This window comes from Papilio machaon, chromosome W, assembly GCF_912999745.1.
Source record: "Papilio machaon chromosome W, ilPapMach1.1, whole genome shotgun sequence".
In the NCBI taxonomy this organism is placed as follows: domain Eukaryota; kingdom Metazoa; phylum Arthropoda; class Insecta; order Lepidoptera; family Papilionidae; genus Papilio; species Papilio machaon.
In genome coordinates this window covers 9,205,464-9,221,365 of record NC_060015.1, presented here as the reverse complement: position 1 = coordinate 9,221,365, position 15,902 = coordinate 9,205,464, and the positions used below count along the sequence as shown (strand labels likewise).

The 15,902-nt window shown below is 35.4% G+C and overlaps 3 protein-coding genes and 1 long non-coding RNA gene across 4 annotated transcripts; 1 reads left to right on the top strand and 3 right to left on the bottom strand.

The window, feature by feature from the left end:
• Positions 1–126: 126 nt before the first annotated feature.
• On the bottom strand, positions 127–2,565 carry LOC106716343. Its single transcript, XM_045685662.1, has 4 exons — positions 1,644–2,565; positions 671–1,054; positions 391–577; positions 127–139 (listed from the first exon to the last, which is right to left on the bottom strand). The coding sequence occupies exons 1-4, from the start codon at positions 2,563–2,565 to the stop codon at positions 127–129; spliced, it is 1,506 nt and encodes a 501-aa protein (XP_045541618.1).
• Positions 2,566–2,676: 111 nt separating this feature from the next.
• Positions 2,677–3,870, bottom strand: LOC123723238. Its single transcript, XR_006756691.1, has 3 exons — positions 3,813–3,870; positions 3,213–3,329; positions 2,677–2,732 (listed from the first exon to the last, which is right to left on the bottom strand). It is a non-coding gene; the product is annotated as an uncharacterized LOC123723238 (long non-coding RNA).
• A 1,039-nt stretch (positions 3,871–4,909) lies between these two features.
• LOC123723108 (protein MEMO1-like) lies at positions 4,910–6,917 on the top strand. Its single transcript, XM_045685661.1, has 5 exons — positions 4,910–4,933; positions 5,053–5,123; positions 6,024–6,136; positions 6,473–6,584; positions 6,816–6,917. The coding sequence occupies exons 1-5, from the start codon at positions 4,910–4,912 to the stop codon at positions 6,883–6,885; spliced, it is 390 nt and encodes a 129-aa protein (XP_045541617.1). The 3' UTR covers positions 6,886–6,917.
• Positions 6,918–7,636: 719 nt separating this feature from the next.
• On the bottom strand, positions 7,637–15,682 carry LOC123723107 (coiled-coil domain-containing protein 8 homolog). Its single transcript, XM_045685660.1, has 7 exons — positions 15,677–15,682; positions 15,125–15,281; positions 12,177–12,278; positions 11,946–12,069; positions 9,045–9,181; positions 8,647–8,731; positions 7,637–8,229 (listed from the first exon to the last, which is right to left on the bottom strand). The coding sequence occupies exons 2-7, from the start codon at positions 15,221–15,223 to the stop codon at positions 7,637–7,639; spliced, it is 1,140 nt and encodes a 379-aa protein (XP_045541616.1). The 5' UTR covers positions 15,224–15,281; positions 15,677–15,682.
• Positions 15,683–15,902: the final 220 nt, after the last annotated feature.

The window sequence follows — 15,902 nt, the reverse complement described above, 5'->3', positions numbered from 1 at the left end:
GTGCTTTTGCCATTTAGAATCCTGTTTACAGTAGTGCACCAACTGCTTAATGTTATATTTAGAGCTAAATTGCAACAAAATTTTACTAACTTATCTTTATGTGTCAAGCATGTTAGAAAGGAAAAGTCACATAGGGTGCCTATTAATAATTTAATATGAGCTTTAATATTTTTTCTTTCTGGCTCAGAGGACAAAATTTTATTTGTTATTTTAAAAATTTCTGTTAGACATTTGTGAAATTTATCTGAAGGGCAGTTGAGGGATCTCTTCGTCTGGTCTCTTTCATAAATTAAACTATCTATTGTACATTTTTTTCGTATTTCACTGTTGCATTTTAAACAATTTTTAAATATTTTTTTACATTTTTTAACAATAAATCCCCCAACATACCGCTTAGATTCTTCATTTAAAAATGTGTCATTTTTATTGTCATCTTTGCTCAGTATTTCTAATAAAGGATCAATACAATGGTTTTCTTTTACGGTTGTTTGACTCCCAACAACTTTATTTCCCTTTCTAAGCAAATGCTTCAGACACTGTAAAGCCTTATTACTGTCTTTTTCACAATTGGCACCAACTGCATGTACAGAATTAAAATTATTAACCAATAATGTTTTAAAGGCACACACAAATTGCCAACATGTAGGAGACACATTCCTAACTCCATTACTTCTAATGGAAGAAAAAAAGTTTTCAAGCGGATCCTGATTAAAATTTCTAGTCAGGAGGCTTGTTACATTATACTTATTTTTTGTATAATTTATCATTTCTTTAAAAACTAATATGTTCTTTATCCAGTTTTTAATGGATGGTACCTGAACAAATTTTGTTATTTTCGTTCCATCTCCTCTTCCCATGGTTTCAAATTGCATTGACCTTAATATGGGTAAACAATCATCCCATAATTTATGGTGGATGGAGTTAACTTTTAAGCAGCTTTTATAAAGTTTTGATGACTCTTGATAGCTATGCCCATAAAAGGCATCAAATAATTTGTCAAAGATGAATAAAAACTCAGCTGTATCTTCACACTCTTTTGGAAGTATATTATGCTCTGAAAATAATAATACAGAATTATTTCAAATGGTTTCTTTTGTCTAAACAGCGTGTCTTTACCATCGCGACAATAAATTAAAATATAAAATTGTATTAAACATTAACATCCTTTAAACACCAATATTTACAGAGTTATTAAATTTTCCAAAACAAAGAATTTTAGAACAGCCTTAGGTTACAAGGAATATGAATAGGTTTAATGAATTTAAAAGAGACAAAACATACTGTTAGAAGGAGAGGCTTGTAATGCGACGCTGTGGCAACGAATGAAAAAGTCTCTGAATGTATGAATCGGTCAGTTGTAGTTGTATAGGTGTTACAAGTTTTGTTACTTTTTTATTTAATTAGTTTGTTGAAAATTACTTTTTTATTATGGATTTTTTAATATTAATATTTTTATGATTATTGGCAAGTAGCGTTAGAGGTGTATTCATTTCTTGTCACGGTTGTAACGACACGCTGTATATTTCATTAAAAAAGAATAAAGAAAATAAAACTGATAAGAAACTGGGGTTGACAAAAAGACGCTCTTAAAGGGACAGTTCAGTGAAAATACTGGTAAGCAATGTTTCAAAGGTTTTACATACTTGCTAAAAACCGTAAAGTCGCTGACACTCTTTGACTGAAAACTTGAGCTGCATTTTTTACTTTCATTTTTGGAATCTTTTCTTTTATTACGTGGTGCTCAGTTAATTTATTTAACATTCTTATGTCATCCTCACCAACATCCACATCTAATAACATTTTTAAATGTTCCCATTTGGCAATTTTCACTTTACCACCTTGAATAAACCTGACATTTTTTTCTAGAAAATTATTTCTTATACCCTTGATCAAATGAGGGGAATCAAAAATTGGGAAAACTTTTATGTCATCAACCTCAAAAGCTAAGCTTTGGTATTCTTTGTTTTGTCGCATATATTTTTCCTTAGTTTCAATGTACAAACTATTAATTGCACTCATATTTGGTCCTCCCTGGTCGCAAATGGTTGCAACTACCTTTAATCCACATGAATGGATTTTTTTAATTACATCCGTAATTAAGGTTTTTAATATTTCTTTTTTTGTTGCACCTTGACAAAATGTAAAGCATAAAGGTTGCTTAAATTTAGCTTTTATACCTTTAATCATAAAGACCAAAGCATGGTCTGCTATTTTTATATGTTTACCACTTTCGGGGTACTCTAACCCCATAATTTGATCCCAGATATTTGAATACTGCATTCCTGGGGTTAGTGCAACTTCATCAAATATTAATGTGCACAATTTTTTCTCTTCCGGTAATTTCTTTACCCTTCTTTTTAAGTTTTCTAGAATGACGTTATTCATCCCTGGTTCGACAGGAATTAAATTTAAAACTTGTTGCAAGCTTCTTTTTGATGGTAGAACAAAAATTCTCTGCATAAAATTATATGCTTTTGGACTTTGCTTATAAAGAGATAAGGCCAAAATTTTTTCCTCAATAGAAAATCTTCTTCCTCTAGGTTTTTTAATATGCTGTTGTTGCATTTTTGTAAATAAAAATGAAGTCTCCGGAAATCGCTCAATAACATGCAAAAATTTTTGAGAATTTCTTTCAGCTTTTTTTATCATTTGTTTATAAGTTTTACATTTTAATCGTTCTTTTAGAAGCTTTATTTTGAGCTTCGATAACTCGCTTGGCAATTTCATTATTTCTGTGAAAAAATATATAACTATTAGATATAAATGTTACTAGTCAAAAGATTAAGTTTGCAAACAGTGACAAAAAGCAAATGTGTGTGCATTGAAATTCAAAGAAATCCAGAATTATAACTTTATTCAACTTAGGCTTGTTTTAATCTTTTATAAAAAAAAATTGAAATCTACAATCAGTTCAATAATTTACATCTGTTCAGAGAGGACTCAACAAGATTTCTTTTCGGAATCTTTTTGGAATATAAGGATCTTGCCATGTGCTCAAGCTTTCTTATTAACAAAAAGTTGGTAGTTCAGCCGTCAAAACGTAACAAAGTTTCTTTCGTTTTTATAATAGAATATCTAATCTCTGATATTTTTTATTATCATTAAAAAATTACAAAAAAACGGTATTTTTTTGCAAGAGCAATAACATCTTACTTATTATTGAATATACATATGGCCTTGTACACTGAAAATATGTTAAATATTTAATTTACCTTTCTTTGCAAATACTTTTTTTGTTCCACGTGAGAATGAAGGTATTTGTACAGAAATAACATCAGGAACAGTTTGATGTTCCAGGCCAGTAACAGGTATACTCCCATCATTAACAACTGAAATGAATATAAAAGTATTCAATTAAAGAGATAAATGCCATTAATACTAGAATAAAAACAATGTACTTGTGGCCGAATTGGCAGCCAAAAAAAAAAAAGATCAATACATAAAAGATTATAGTGCACAAGAATATGTGACCTAAGTGCACTCACTGTTCCTTTACTGTTATAGCTCAATGCGGATAATGGATATATGACACAACCAGATAACGATCAGGCACAGAGACTGTTAATTGCATTAAAATTGCCTCATAGTATTGCATTGATTATATATTTAGTATTGATTATCTCGGAGTTAATCTAGAAATTCAAGAAATGAATTTCCTTTACTCATAAAGGCAGCATAGCAAGCAACTCATAAACACATCTGCTGCCATTTTATTAACTGACAAATAAAATTTGTCCAATATTACCACCATATTAACCTTTGTTTCACATAATTTTATACTTTAATATACACTGAAATACAGAACTACTTACATAAATTTAAAGTAGGAATGCTATTGGCTGTAAGTCTATTACCAGAAGTATGGAAGTGTCCTTCAAAATGCCTTCTACAAAGACGAACATTCTTATGTATATAATCGTTGCCCTTATTTTTCAGATCTTCACCAAGGACAGATTTCCATTTATTGAATCTATCCTCGTGAGGGTAACTTGGTGATGGAAATGAGTGCAGTGGTCCTAAAATAAAAATTCATAGCATAAATTATTGAAATAAGAATTAAAGGTGTTAGAGCAATAACATCTTCGTTGCTGCACACATTGGCCATCTTGGCAAAGGAGGTATCAGAGTTAATCACAAAACAAGCCAGAAGTAAAAGTTGTACTTTTGTGTTTTGCCTAGTGTGTTATGTAGCCAAGGGCCATCTTTAAAAGATTGCAGTAACGCAATTACAACCCTTCGGTTTGCGGTTGATCATGCGCAGCAGTTATCATTTAACACCATTTAAAAGAGCCCAACAAACAAAAGTTCGTTTTCAGTCTGAGATTATGCTTGAAGTTTTTCGATAGGCAATATTCATAGTAAGTGTAACAAATAGAAGATAAGTAGGCTAAGTAGGATATACAAACTTAGAACTTACCTTTAAATTCACAAGCAAAATAACACTTTCTTTGCATGATTGATGCTGTTAATCACCTTTCAACAAAGCCAAACCGTTGAACAATCGGAAATCAAGTAGTCAGAGCGCCAAGGTCAATAATAATAAGCAAAGATAAGTCCAGAGTCAATAGCGGGGTCAATTCGTAAAGGCAAATATCAAATAGTCCAAAGAGAGCACAAGTATTCCGAAAAAGCAAAAATTGATCAAACACAACAGCGCACCGTTAAGTTTTGAAAACTTGTGTTGATTTTTATAATGTAACTGTCACTTGTATTACCAGCCTGCCTAAAAATGATTTCCATTTATAACTAATCAATTTTAAACTTTTAATTATTCAGTTTTAAACTAATATATATACTTATTTGTACCTGTTCAATTACAACATTGTCAAGAAATTATTTTTCAAAATAATCGTATTTATATATTAGTAACAACGGTGATTTAATCTATAATTTCTTTGATTTTTTTATTATGGCAATACTTTCGTTGTCACTGGCCTAACTGTCTCCATCTATCTCAAATTATGTAACAATTACTAATTTGCTTCGTATATGTGACCTATAGATGGCCCTACTTTCCATACATTAACTTTTGTTCATACTTTTGTATTGAAGTTTCACCCCCCTGATTCTTACTGCGGCGCGTGCGCTGCGTTCGCGTATAGACAAGTCAGTCCAGTTGTTGTGTAAGTTTATGATTTGATATTAACCACTGATGATCGCTTTTTTCATATTAAGTGCGATTTGATCATATATTAAAAACCCTACCGACGAGGCTCTAATAGATGAAAAAGCGCCATCTATTGTCTATGTGTTAAAATATATATGTAATTTAAACTAAATACTTAATAATAATTGTTTCTTTTACTCGAAAACATTTAGTTCAAGGGATCCCCAAACTATTTTGAACAAGTTACCTTTTGTTCCAAAATAAACTGTTACCTCAGACCCCCACATGGTGAAATAACCTACTTTTAAGATCAATTATTTTAATGATGTTTAATTCTGACTTAGGTCAATAGAAGACAGAGTGAGAATTAACAATGCTTTGTCCACAAGTAAGACCACCTTGGGAATCCCTGATTTAGACGAAAAGAATTAGCGATGAAAAAAGTTATGGCGATTGAGATTTGAACTCGTTCTTTTCACAATTTTTTTTTTTTAGAATTTCAACTCTTATGTCCACTATATTTGTTGTGCTGATGTAATATACCCTATGACACTCAGGGTAAGAAGACGAAAAGAATGACACCTCACTTGTCAAAACCGGTTCAGTCGTTTACTATACAGGAAGTTACAAAAGAATTTACATACATAAAACAAGACATACAATTAAAAACATTACCAACTTTAGCAGTTGGGTAATCTATCTATATATATATAAAAGAAATTCGTGTTAGTTACACTATTTATAACTCAAGAACGGCTGAATCGATTTGACTGAAAATTGGTGGGCAGGTAGCTTAGAACCAGGAAACGGACATAGGCTAATTTTTACCCCGTTTTCTATTTTTATTCCGCGCGAACGGAGTCGCGGGTAAAAGCTAGTTAAATATAAAAGAAAGAAATCTACTTCTTATTTCTAGTAAGTGTATCTTCATCTTGGGTCCCTCACATCACGTGAGGTTGGGAGGCTGTGCATTATCCTCTCTGGATAAATATCAGACGCCACTCTACGACCTTACAATAGACAAACAAAGTAAGTCATTATCGAATTATTAAGAAACTTTGTTACCTTAATTCTATAAGAATAATGGTTAATTGTGTACTTTCTAAATACAGTAATTCTAAAGCACAGGGTAACTTAGTTTGGACTTTTGTCTCCTACCTTGTCTGTTTTTCTATAAGTTTCATTTTATAGGTTTCGAATACTAGTGTATCATTCATTTACAGTTATATTTGGATGTATTTTTCTGTCTTTCTTAGTTTCTTAAAAAATAATATTAAAATTAAAAACAGAGCCATCTGTTAGTGAAAAAAATCAACTAATTTTTGTATAGAGATATGATTACATTGGTTATATATTATTGCTCAGTATATTCCGAATTGGAAGCAACTCGTCAGTTCGAATGGATGGACATACAGACGGACGAAGATGAACATTCTATAGAAATGCATCTACCCTACATCGCTAAAGTTATGGAGGAGTAAGTTATTGTAAAAAAAAAACCTATTTGTTAATAAAAAAACTCAACCGATTGTACCTTTATGACACTTTGTCAAAATCGGTTCAGTTTTTTTAATATACAGGATGTTACAATGTAACTATAATTATTTTTAATTAATTTTGATTTAAAAAAAAATCAATGAATTGATACTTTCTTACTATCACAATATGTAATTTTTATTTCAACTAATAGTGTATTTTTTTTTTTTAGATATAAAACCGGTTTCACAATTATACCAATTTTAGTTGGATCTCTAACACCGGAGAAAGAAGCAAAGTGAGTATTCAAAATTCAACTTCTTCCACAATAAAAAAAGTAATTAACCTAAAAGTTATTTCAGATAATATATCTTAGTGTCTAATTACAACTAGTTTTAGTTCATATCCATCCATCTAAATACCACTAAAAAAAACTTAATTAGTATTCTATGTGTTCTTCCACACTATGTTCTACATCTGTGACAAATTTCATCAAGATCTGTTGAGTTGTGCCGGAGATATCTTCATACAAACATACATCTAAACATTCGCATTTATATATATAAAAAAAGTGGTGTTAGTTACACTATTTATAACTCATAGTTATATGGCGTAGTGTTCTTATTAGATCGCACTATGGTTTGGTTAGCGTGGTAATGTATACGGACCGCGAGTTAAAAATAAAGACACGCTCAGATCAGAATACAGTTGTGGTTTTATTTAATTATTGACCCTTCTAGTAGTTCACAATTTCGAGGAGCTGTCAAGAAAACACGCGAAGTGTTAAACAATAATGAAAAATAAAACATACCCATTGACTAGTTTCGTCGGCTTTTCGATCGCTTTTTCTCTTTTGGGTGTTGGTGGACTGTAAGTTGAGATGTTACAATTACTACTTGGTAATTTTAAATTTGAGGAAAATATGGTATTTACAAATATATTTATACATACATATCGTTAGCAGCTAGTTTTGCTCGCAGACGTTCAACTTCTTCACGTAGTTCCCTACAACATAAATTTCATTAAATCCAAAGGCTTAGAGGTAACTAGTTGTCACCCGCGACTTCGTCTGTGCGGAATTAAAAGGCGGCGAGGTGGCGAGGTGGCGAGGTGGCGAGGTGGCGAGGCGGCGAGGTGGCGAGGTGGCGAGGCGGCGAGGTGGCGAGGCGGCGAGGTGGCGAGGCGGCGAGGCGGCGAGGCGGCGAGGTGGCGAGGTGGCGAGGTGGCGAGGTGGCGAGGTGGCGAGGTGGCGAGGTGGCGAGGTGGCGAGGCGGCGAGGTGGCGAGGTGGCGAGGTGGCGAGGTGGCGAGGCGGCGAGGTGGCGAGGTGGCGAGGCGGCGAGGTGGCGAGGTGGCGAGGCGGCGAGGTGGCGAGGTGGCGAGGTGGCGAGGCGGCGAGGTGGCGAGGTGGCGAGGTGGCGAGGCGGCGAGGTGGCGAGGTGGCGAGGTGGCGAGGCGGCGAGGTGGCGAGGTGGCGAGGTGGCGAGGCGGCGAGGTGGCGAGGTGGCGAGGTGGCGAGGCGGCGAGGTGGCGAGGTGGCGAGGTGGCGAGGCGGCGAGGTGGCGAGGCGGCTGCCCGACGTCCAGACCGACCGAACAATTTGTTGCTCAGTGAACATTTCTTGCGATTCGCTTCCTCCACTTTGGACTGTCAACAAACGGTAAATTAATACTCTGTAAAACTTAACGAATTTCATATTGTATTCATCGATTCATACGTCTCTTTTGATTCGTCGCATTTCAAACGTTTAAGATCTAGTCCGATTAACTAAAATAATAACTTTTTGCTTGTCACTTTGTATTTTTTACTACAGGAATAGGAGTGACGCAAGGGTTTTTGCAATATAACAGAGATTATTTCGGAAAAGTAATAAGCACAATGCTGAGCAAAGGCCTTATCCATTCAGTAAAACCTATTAGGAAATTTCGATTTTTTTATTTAGTTTTTTCCCTCCTTTCAGCATGTTTGTTTTTTTACACATATTATTATTTGTTTTCTGAATGGATTAAATAAGTTTTTTTTTTAACTTTTAATTATTTATTATTTATCATGTATTACACAAACCTGAAGTTGCGTCCGCCTTGGTCTCTCTAGTGCGCCACCACGCGCTAGCCGCCTCGCTCGCCTCGCGCGCCGCCGCCGCCTCCTCCTGTACAATCATTTCTCCAACTCATACCATTTCCTTCTCTACCTAGTTACTATGTAGCTGGAATGATTTGCGCCAGCCCTTACTTGCATTTAGTATAGTTGCTCTTACACAGATTTAACTAAAAAGAATTTGTAAAAACTATAAATAATAGATTAAAACTACTAAATAAACTATATACTTAAACCGAGCTAAAAATAAAACTAGATAATGTAAAAAATCGACCCCAAATCGCTGCGCTCGCAAGGTAGGGTGCCCAAGAGGCGGCATTTCCTCGTTGAATGCGTTAGTTATAGCGGTGTGATGTGTTGTTTACCTGTGCATCAGCGAGGCTGGCCTGCAGCTGCAGCGCGGCGCTCTCCTCCTGCAGGTCGCGCACTCGCCGCGCCGCCGCCGCACTGCGCTCGCCCTCCAGCGCCGCCAGCCGAGCGCCTCGCGACTCTCCAGACGTTCCTACAATACATACAAAATACTATTAACACAGAGCATCGGTGGCTCAGCGGTTAAGCACTTGACTTGCAATCTGCAGGTCCTGGGTTTGAATCCCGGCATGTATCAAATGTTTTTCGATTTTTGGTCTACATATGTACATTTATCCGACGTTCTTACGGTGAAGGAAAACATAGTGATGCAACCTGCACATATCTGAAAAGAAATTCAAAGATATGTGCGAAGTCAACCTGCACTAGGCCAGCGTGGTTGACAATGGCCTAGTCACCCCAACTTAGTGTAGGCTCCGAGTCCCTCAGTGGGGACGTATAGTGAGCTTATGATGACTTTTAGCGCACTTATCGTTGCTTTCTGAAACCATAATCCCTGTATAAAACATATTGTTATCTCTATTTTTAGCCGACTTCAAAAAGAAGGAGGTTATCAATTCGACTGTATTTTTTTTTTTTTTTTTTTATGTGTGTTACCGCGAAACTCCGCCCCTGGTGGTCCGATTTTGATGAAAAATATTTTAATCGAAAGGAAGTGCTTGCAGGTGGGTCCCATTTTTTTGTTTTTTTTTTTTAAATAACTAGAAGACTAGTAGATTTTGAATATAGCTTCAAAATTTGTTGCGAACATTAGGGACATTTTTGCTTTCAGCGCTTACGTAGGCTAAACTATAGGACCTACATAAAAATGATGTATGGCGAATTGTAGCTCTTTAAATGTGCTAAATAAAAGTCCGCGATAGCATATATCTATCTTTTATAGTTATCTCACAATAACCATTTTTTTCTTCAGAAACATCAATTAAATTCATGCCCTATTTCCGACGCTATTATTCGAGTTCAGTATTAACCCTTATGTAAATAAACATGTTCATTATCAAGAGAATTTAATGTAGATTATATTTGCAATTGAAACTATATCATTCTGTCTAATAGTTTAGGAGATATCGTAAGAAAAAAATTACGCGGAAACGAAAAATGCTACATCGCGTTACAATGAATAGCACAATTTTGCTTTCTGGGCTTACGTAGGTCAAACTATATGACTTACATAAAAATGATGTATGGAGTAATTATAGATCCTTAAATTTGCTAAATAAAAGTCTTGGGTGGCATATATCTATCATCTATGGATGTCTCACAAAAACCATGTTATTGTGAACAAACTTCGATTAAAATGCACACGACAAACAGCGTCGTAAGCTTACGGCGCTATTATATTATATTCGATATGAATCCTTATCCAAATAAATATGTTTTATGGCTAGAGTATTAAATGCAGATTACATTAGCCTTTAAACTATGTAATTCTGATCACTAGTTTGGGAGATATTAAATAATTAAAAACTACGCGCATTCGAAAAAAGCTAGTGCGGCGCGCGGCTGGACAAAATTAAAGGCACGCTACGATGTATTAGTTCGGTAATTTTCAATTTGTATACCGATTTTGATAATTATTTCATTGTTTAAAGGATAAGTGGTTATCTGGTGTATTCTAAATTAGTTTTTGAATTGAAGTACACACATATCAAATAGGAAAGTCCTTTTCTTTATTTGTCTTATTTATGTCTTTATATGTATTAAGGAAATTTGTAATTGAACTTCAAATTCACTAAAAATTGTGAAATAAAACAAAAATTTTAAGAAAAAAAAATAGCCGACTTCAAAAAAAAACAATCTCAAACAAAATGCACTCAAAAGTAACCTAAAAAAAACAATTTCAAACAAAATGCATTCAAAAGTAACATAAAAAAACAATTTCAAACAAAATGCACTCAAAAGTAACCTAAAAAAAACAATTTCAAACAAAATGCACTCAAAAGTAACATAAAAAAACAATTTCAAACAAAATGCACTAAAAAGAGACAAAATAATGTCATGAAAACTCTCTAAACTCTTGTTGTTAGAAGTAGGGGCTCAGTTTTCCGCAACTCCACGATAAGCGCGTATTTTGCGTGTCTCTAAACTCTAAAGAAAGTTCTCTTCTTTCTTGTAACATGTCTATATTGTATAATTATTGTTATTTTGGAGTCGGTTTCGGCCTAAGTAGGGACATAAACGTAAGTATGTCTAATACATCTCAAATATAAAATGCCTATATACCTATTTACTTCGGCCGACACCGACTGCGAAATAACAATAATTATACAATATAGACATGTTACAAGAAAGAAGAGAACTTTCTTTAGAGTTTAGAGACACGCAAAATACGCGCTTATCGTGGAGTTGCGGAAAACTGAGCCCCTACTTCTAACTACAAGAGTTTAGAGAGTTTTCATGACATTATTTTGTCTCTTTTTAGTGCATTTTGTTTGAAATTGTTTTTTTATGTTACTTTTGTCAATAACGGGAGGGACGACGATATTATATTTAATACAAGAATTTTGGTCTCAGAAACCTACGATTAATCACCTTACATGTCTTATGTATCCATAAGTATATCCGCGAATTATAGCGTCGTTATTAAGTTCGACTGCAATTTTATGCATGAAAGTCACAACTGAGGCGATCAAAATTGTTCATTGGTCACCAAAGAAAATTGTGTAGATAAAATATAAAAGAAGGGCCTGACTGCAAAACCATTCTTGAGTGTGATTATTTGTTTACTGCTAACTGTGGGTTTCCGAGTCCAAAATAATTGCATGTAATAACATTCATTATCTTCGACAAAACAGAGATAACGATATGTTTTAAACGGAGACTTTGGTCTCAGAAAGCCACAGTTAGTGGAGTATTAAGTACGTACTCGTAGCAGCTGCAGTTGTGTGTTGGCGTGCCTGGCCTGGTCGCGCGCTGTGCGGCCAGCCCGGCGGCGGTGGCGCGCTCTGCCGCAGCACGCTCAGCACCCTCCAGCCGCGCCCGGCACGCCTCCAGCTCGCTGCGCATGCGCTGCGTCTCGCTCTACCAACGTACAGTACATCACAACGTACTCAAAAATTCAATACACTTTTAACATCTACGTGTCCTACAAGAATTAATAACTTAATGTTAATCAAATTTTTTTTTACCTCAAGATCTTTATTTTTCACTTCATGTAAATCTGTTAATTTCTCCGATTCTGTCAATTGGTCCTCCAACAACGTACACGCCTCTTGTAAAGCTTTGTTATTCTGCAACAAATATAAAAACATCTTTTCATATAAAATTTTTACGTTCGACTTAGTGGTTTCAAAGATATCCGTACTGTAGCCAGATGTGTATGTATCTCGGAGATTGCGTTATCAACGGAACGACAACGGCCTCGAAGCAGATCCGCGGCTAAGGCTAGTCTCAAACGCTGCGACCACGCGTTAGGTCCCGTCCCGATCTTCAAAAACGCCGGTTTCGGTCTAACTACAGGTTTTTCACTAGATATTTTACGTTTACACCGTTTCTGATGCGATTCCATCGCGGCGACGATTTGTTTAACTTTATATTTGGTTAATTTCTGTCTGGATTTTCTTTTCAACGATTTTATACATGCGAAGTAAGACATCACATATGCGGAACGTGTTGGTACTTGGCAAGCACAGATGATTTGTTTTTAAAAAACATTTTTCCCTTAGTTTTTATAGCACTTTATTTAAAACACAATAATACACTAGCTTGTCCGCAATACAACTGGGCTACAATACGAGGGCGCATTGACTATGATTGTTGTGCACGTTTTTTTTTTTTTTTTTTTTTTTTTTGTGACTGAGTAGTCACTGTTTGCCTTGAGGAGGCATTTACAGTTTCACCGGGCTTGAGGTGGCCGGGCGCAGATGGCGCTTAGCCTAAACCTCGTTTAAGAGTAACTAGGCTCGAGGGCTCCCTCAGGAGCCTCGGCTCGGGCTGTTACTTCGTTATTATTTGTGCACGACAGCGTAAAATGGACCCTGCGGCCCACGGGGGTCTAATCGCATAAGAGGGTTTAAGCATCATTATGAAAGCAAGTTGTAAAATGTAAATAGTAGAATGTTTATTAATGCTTATTTTCTCGTGTATATTGTTGTTAAGATTAGTATAATTGCATAAATGAATAGTAAAAGATGAATATGTATATATTTAGATGCTTGGAAGAGTTTATTTAAGTTAAAAGTATAATTTAATTGTTAAGTTACGTAATATCATTTTGAAATTGACTAGGTTAAGGATATACATTTTTAAATATGTTTTTATGTTATTCCGTAGTTTATGTAGTGAAAATAACAATAGTAAAGTAAATTTCATGTAGATGTTTAAGGATCGAGCCCCAGAATGAAAATAAAGGCGAATGCGGGGGGGGCGCTCGATATTTATACTTCCCCCCTCGGTGGAGGCGGGGAAGGTGATTAACGATGGCATTTCGCGTATAAATCGAATATGTCTTGTACGAACAATGTAAAAGTATGGTAAATGGAAAAAGGATATGTAAATTGATAAGTGTATAATAGAAAATGTTGTATATAAGGTAAATAAGTAAAATAAATGGGGAGAATCATGCGCAGGGGGGGGCATCCTTCTCTGTCCAACCTTGAACCTTTCACTCGGCGCCGGAGAGTATATAAGACGGACAAATCCGGCGTCGAGTGGGATCCAACCGGGGATCCAACCGGGCCTCTGAAGACAGAAGAAGATCCCCCTTGCGCCGCTGACCTCCGAAGACAAAAACTGCGTGTTTCATTGTGACCTCGATGTAACCTTAATGTAACCGAACAATACAGTCCACTGCAAACGCCAACAATTGTCTTGTTTATGAAACACACAAACATAACAATGCAGAATTCAGGATGACTGCATCATGTTCCAAGTAAATAATAAATAATGCAATCATTTCATTGAGTGTTGACTAAAGCAATACATCCAGCATCTTATATTTGATATCTCTTATAATCATATAAATAAGTTCTACTATTTTTATAACAAAGGACGATTATATGAACGATCTTTACATGATCATGTGTCACTTCCTTGCTGTTATGGAAAACATTTTTAACAGATAAAATTACGAAAAGAATTTTTTGTGAGCTAGTTATCGCCCTCGATTTTATCCGCTCATAATAAAAAAAAAATTAGTAGCCTATGTGTTCTTCCGGATCATGTTCTACATCTATGATAAATTTAATCGAGGCCCATTGAGCCGTTTTGGAGATACCTTCAAACAAACATCCATCCATCTTAACATTGGCATCTTATATATATAAAAGAAAGTCGTGTTAGTTACACTATTTATAACTCAAGATCGGTCGAACTGATTTAGTTGAAAATAGATGGGAAGGTAGTTTAGAACTAGGAGACGGACATAGGAACTTTTTTTATCTTGTGTGCACTTCTTTTATTCCGCGCGGACGAAATAAAAGCTAGTTTATAATATTAATATGAAGTATGATTACATCAATATTTGTATAAGTTGTATAACGATATTGTTTAAACAATGTTAATGTTTTAAATGACAATTATATGTGTCAATACAAATGTTACGACAGTGGAATTTTACGGTTATAGAAATTTGCATTGGCTTTTGTTCCCTCGTTCATCGTATGTAAACAATGGCGCAATTTAACTTACAAAAACTGGCTCGGATGAGTTTTTAAACATTTTTCGTAATAAATCCGTCTTTTAATCTAAAAATAGACCTTAACAGTTGGTTTGAATGCACTTAGATTCTAGACCTATGATGAATGATTTAAAAAATTGTTCTGCATATTATGTGCAATTTTTAAGGAAAGAGAATTTGATATAATTTACTGAAATTTGCTTTTTATTATAAATAAGAATGGACAGATGGATAAGTTAAGGTATATGTACGATCGAAATGACTGCTGATAGAAAAATATAAAATTGAAATACATACTGGGCCTACCCGACACAGAAAAGCATAGGTAGATAGATGTTAAGATGACAATCGAATCTGCAACGTTTCTGATTGGCTGATTAACAGCCAATGGGAAGCGCTCGCATATAAATATTTTTACAACGCCATCTATTGGCTTAGATGCAACAATAGTATACATACGGTCATAAGGTCGTTGTTGTGCGTGCGCAGTGCCGTGAGCTCGTCTCTTAACTGCGCACGCTCGCGGCTTGACAACTCCTCTTGCTCTTCAGCGTGCATCCTCCGCTTTTCACTGTACTGTAGCTCGCTCTTCAACTTCCTGATGTCGTTGCGAAATCTAGTTTTGTAGTGGGAAATCGTTAGGACAAATAAAATTTAGAGCGAATTCCTAATTTATTACTTATCGCCAATATTGCTTAAGTTCTCTATCATTTGTCGTTGAATCTGGATTTCGGCAGTGCACTTGTATTAATGTTGTATTTTTGACATATGAGGAATTGTCACATTGTCTTTGAAAAATCAGAGACAACAATAGATGTCTATTTAAACAATGTTAACTAATTTAAACAAAGTTGGTTAAATTTTTTTTCCTCAAAGAAAATGTTGACGATTCCCTCCAGTTATTGTGAATTTCTGAAACCAACACAGTCGTACCTAAACATATCGCCACCTTTTTTTAAAGAATGACAAGGATGATAGTGTGTTTGGTAAACTGTTTCTGCAGTAAATTACCTGTCGACTTCGATCTGTACGACTTCATGTTCCTGCTTCAGTTTTGTTAACTGCTGCCTCAAGTTGTCGAGGTCGGCGATGGCGCGCTGATGTTGTACGTTGCCGTAATGTACTCAACTCAGTCTGCAATGTAGATGACTTCTGTTCGCTCGTCTTGCGCGCTTCCTGTGCTAGTGACAGACGTTCCTCCAAACGTTTTAGAAAGAATACAAATGACAACTCACTC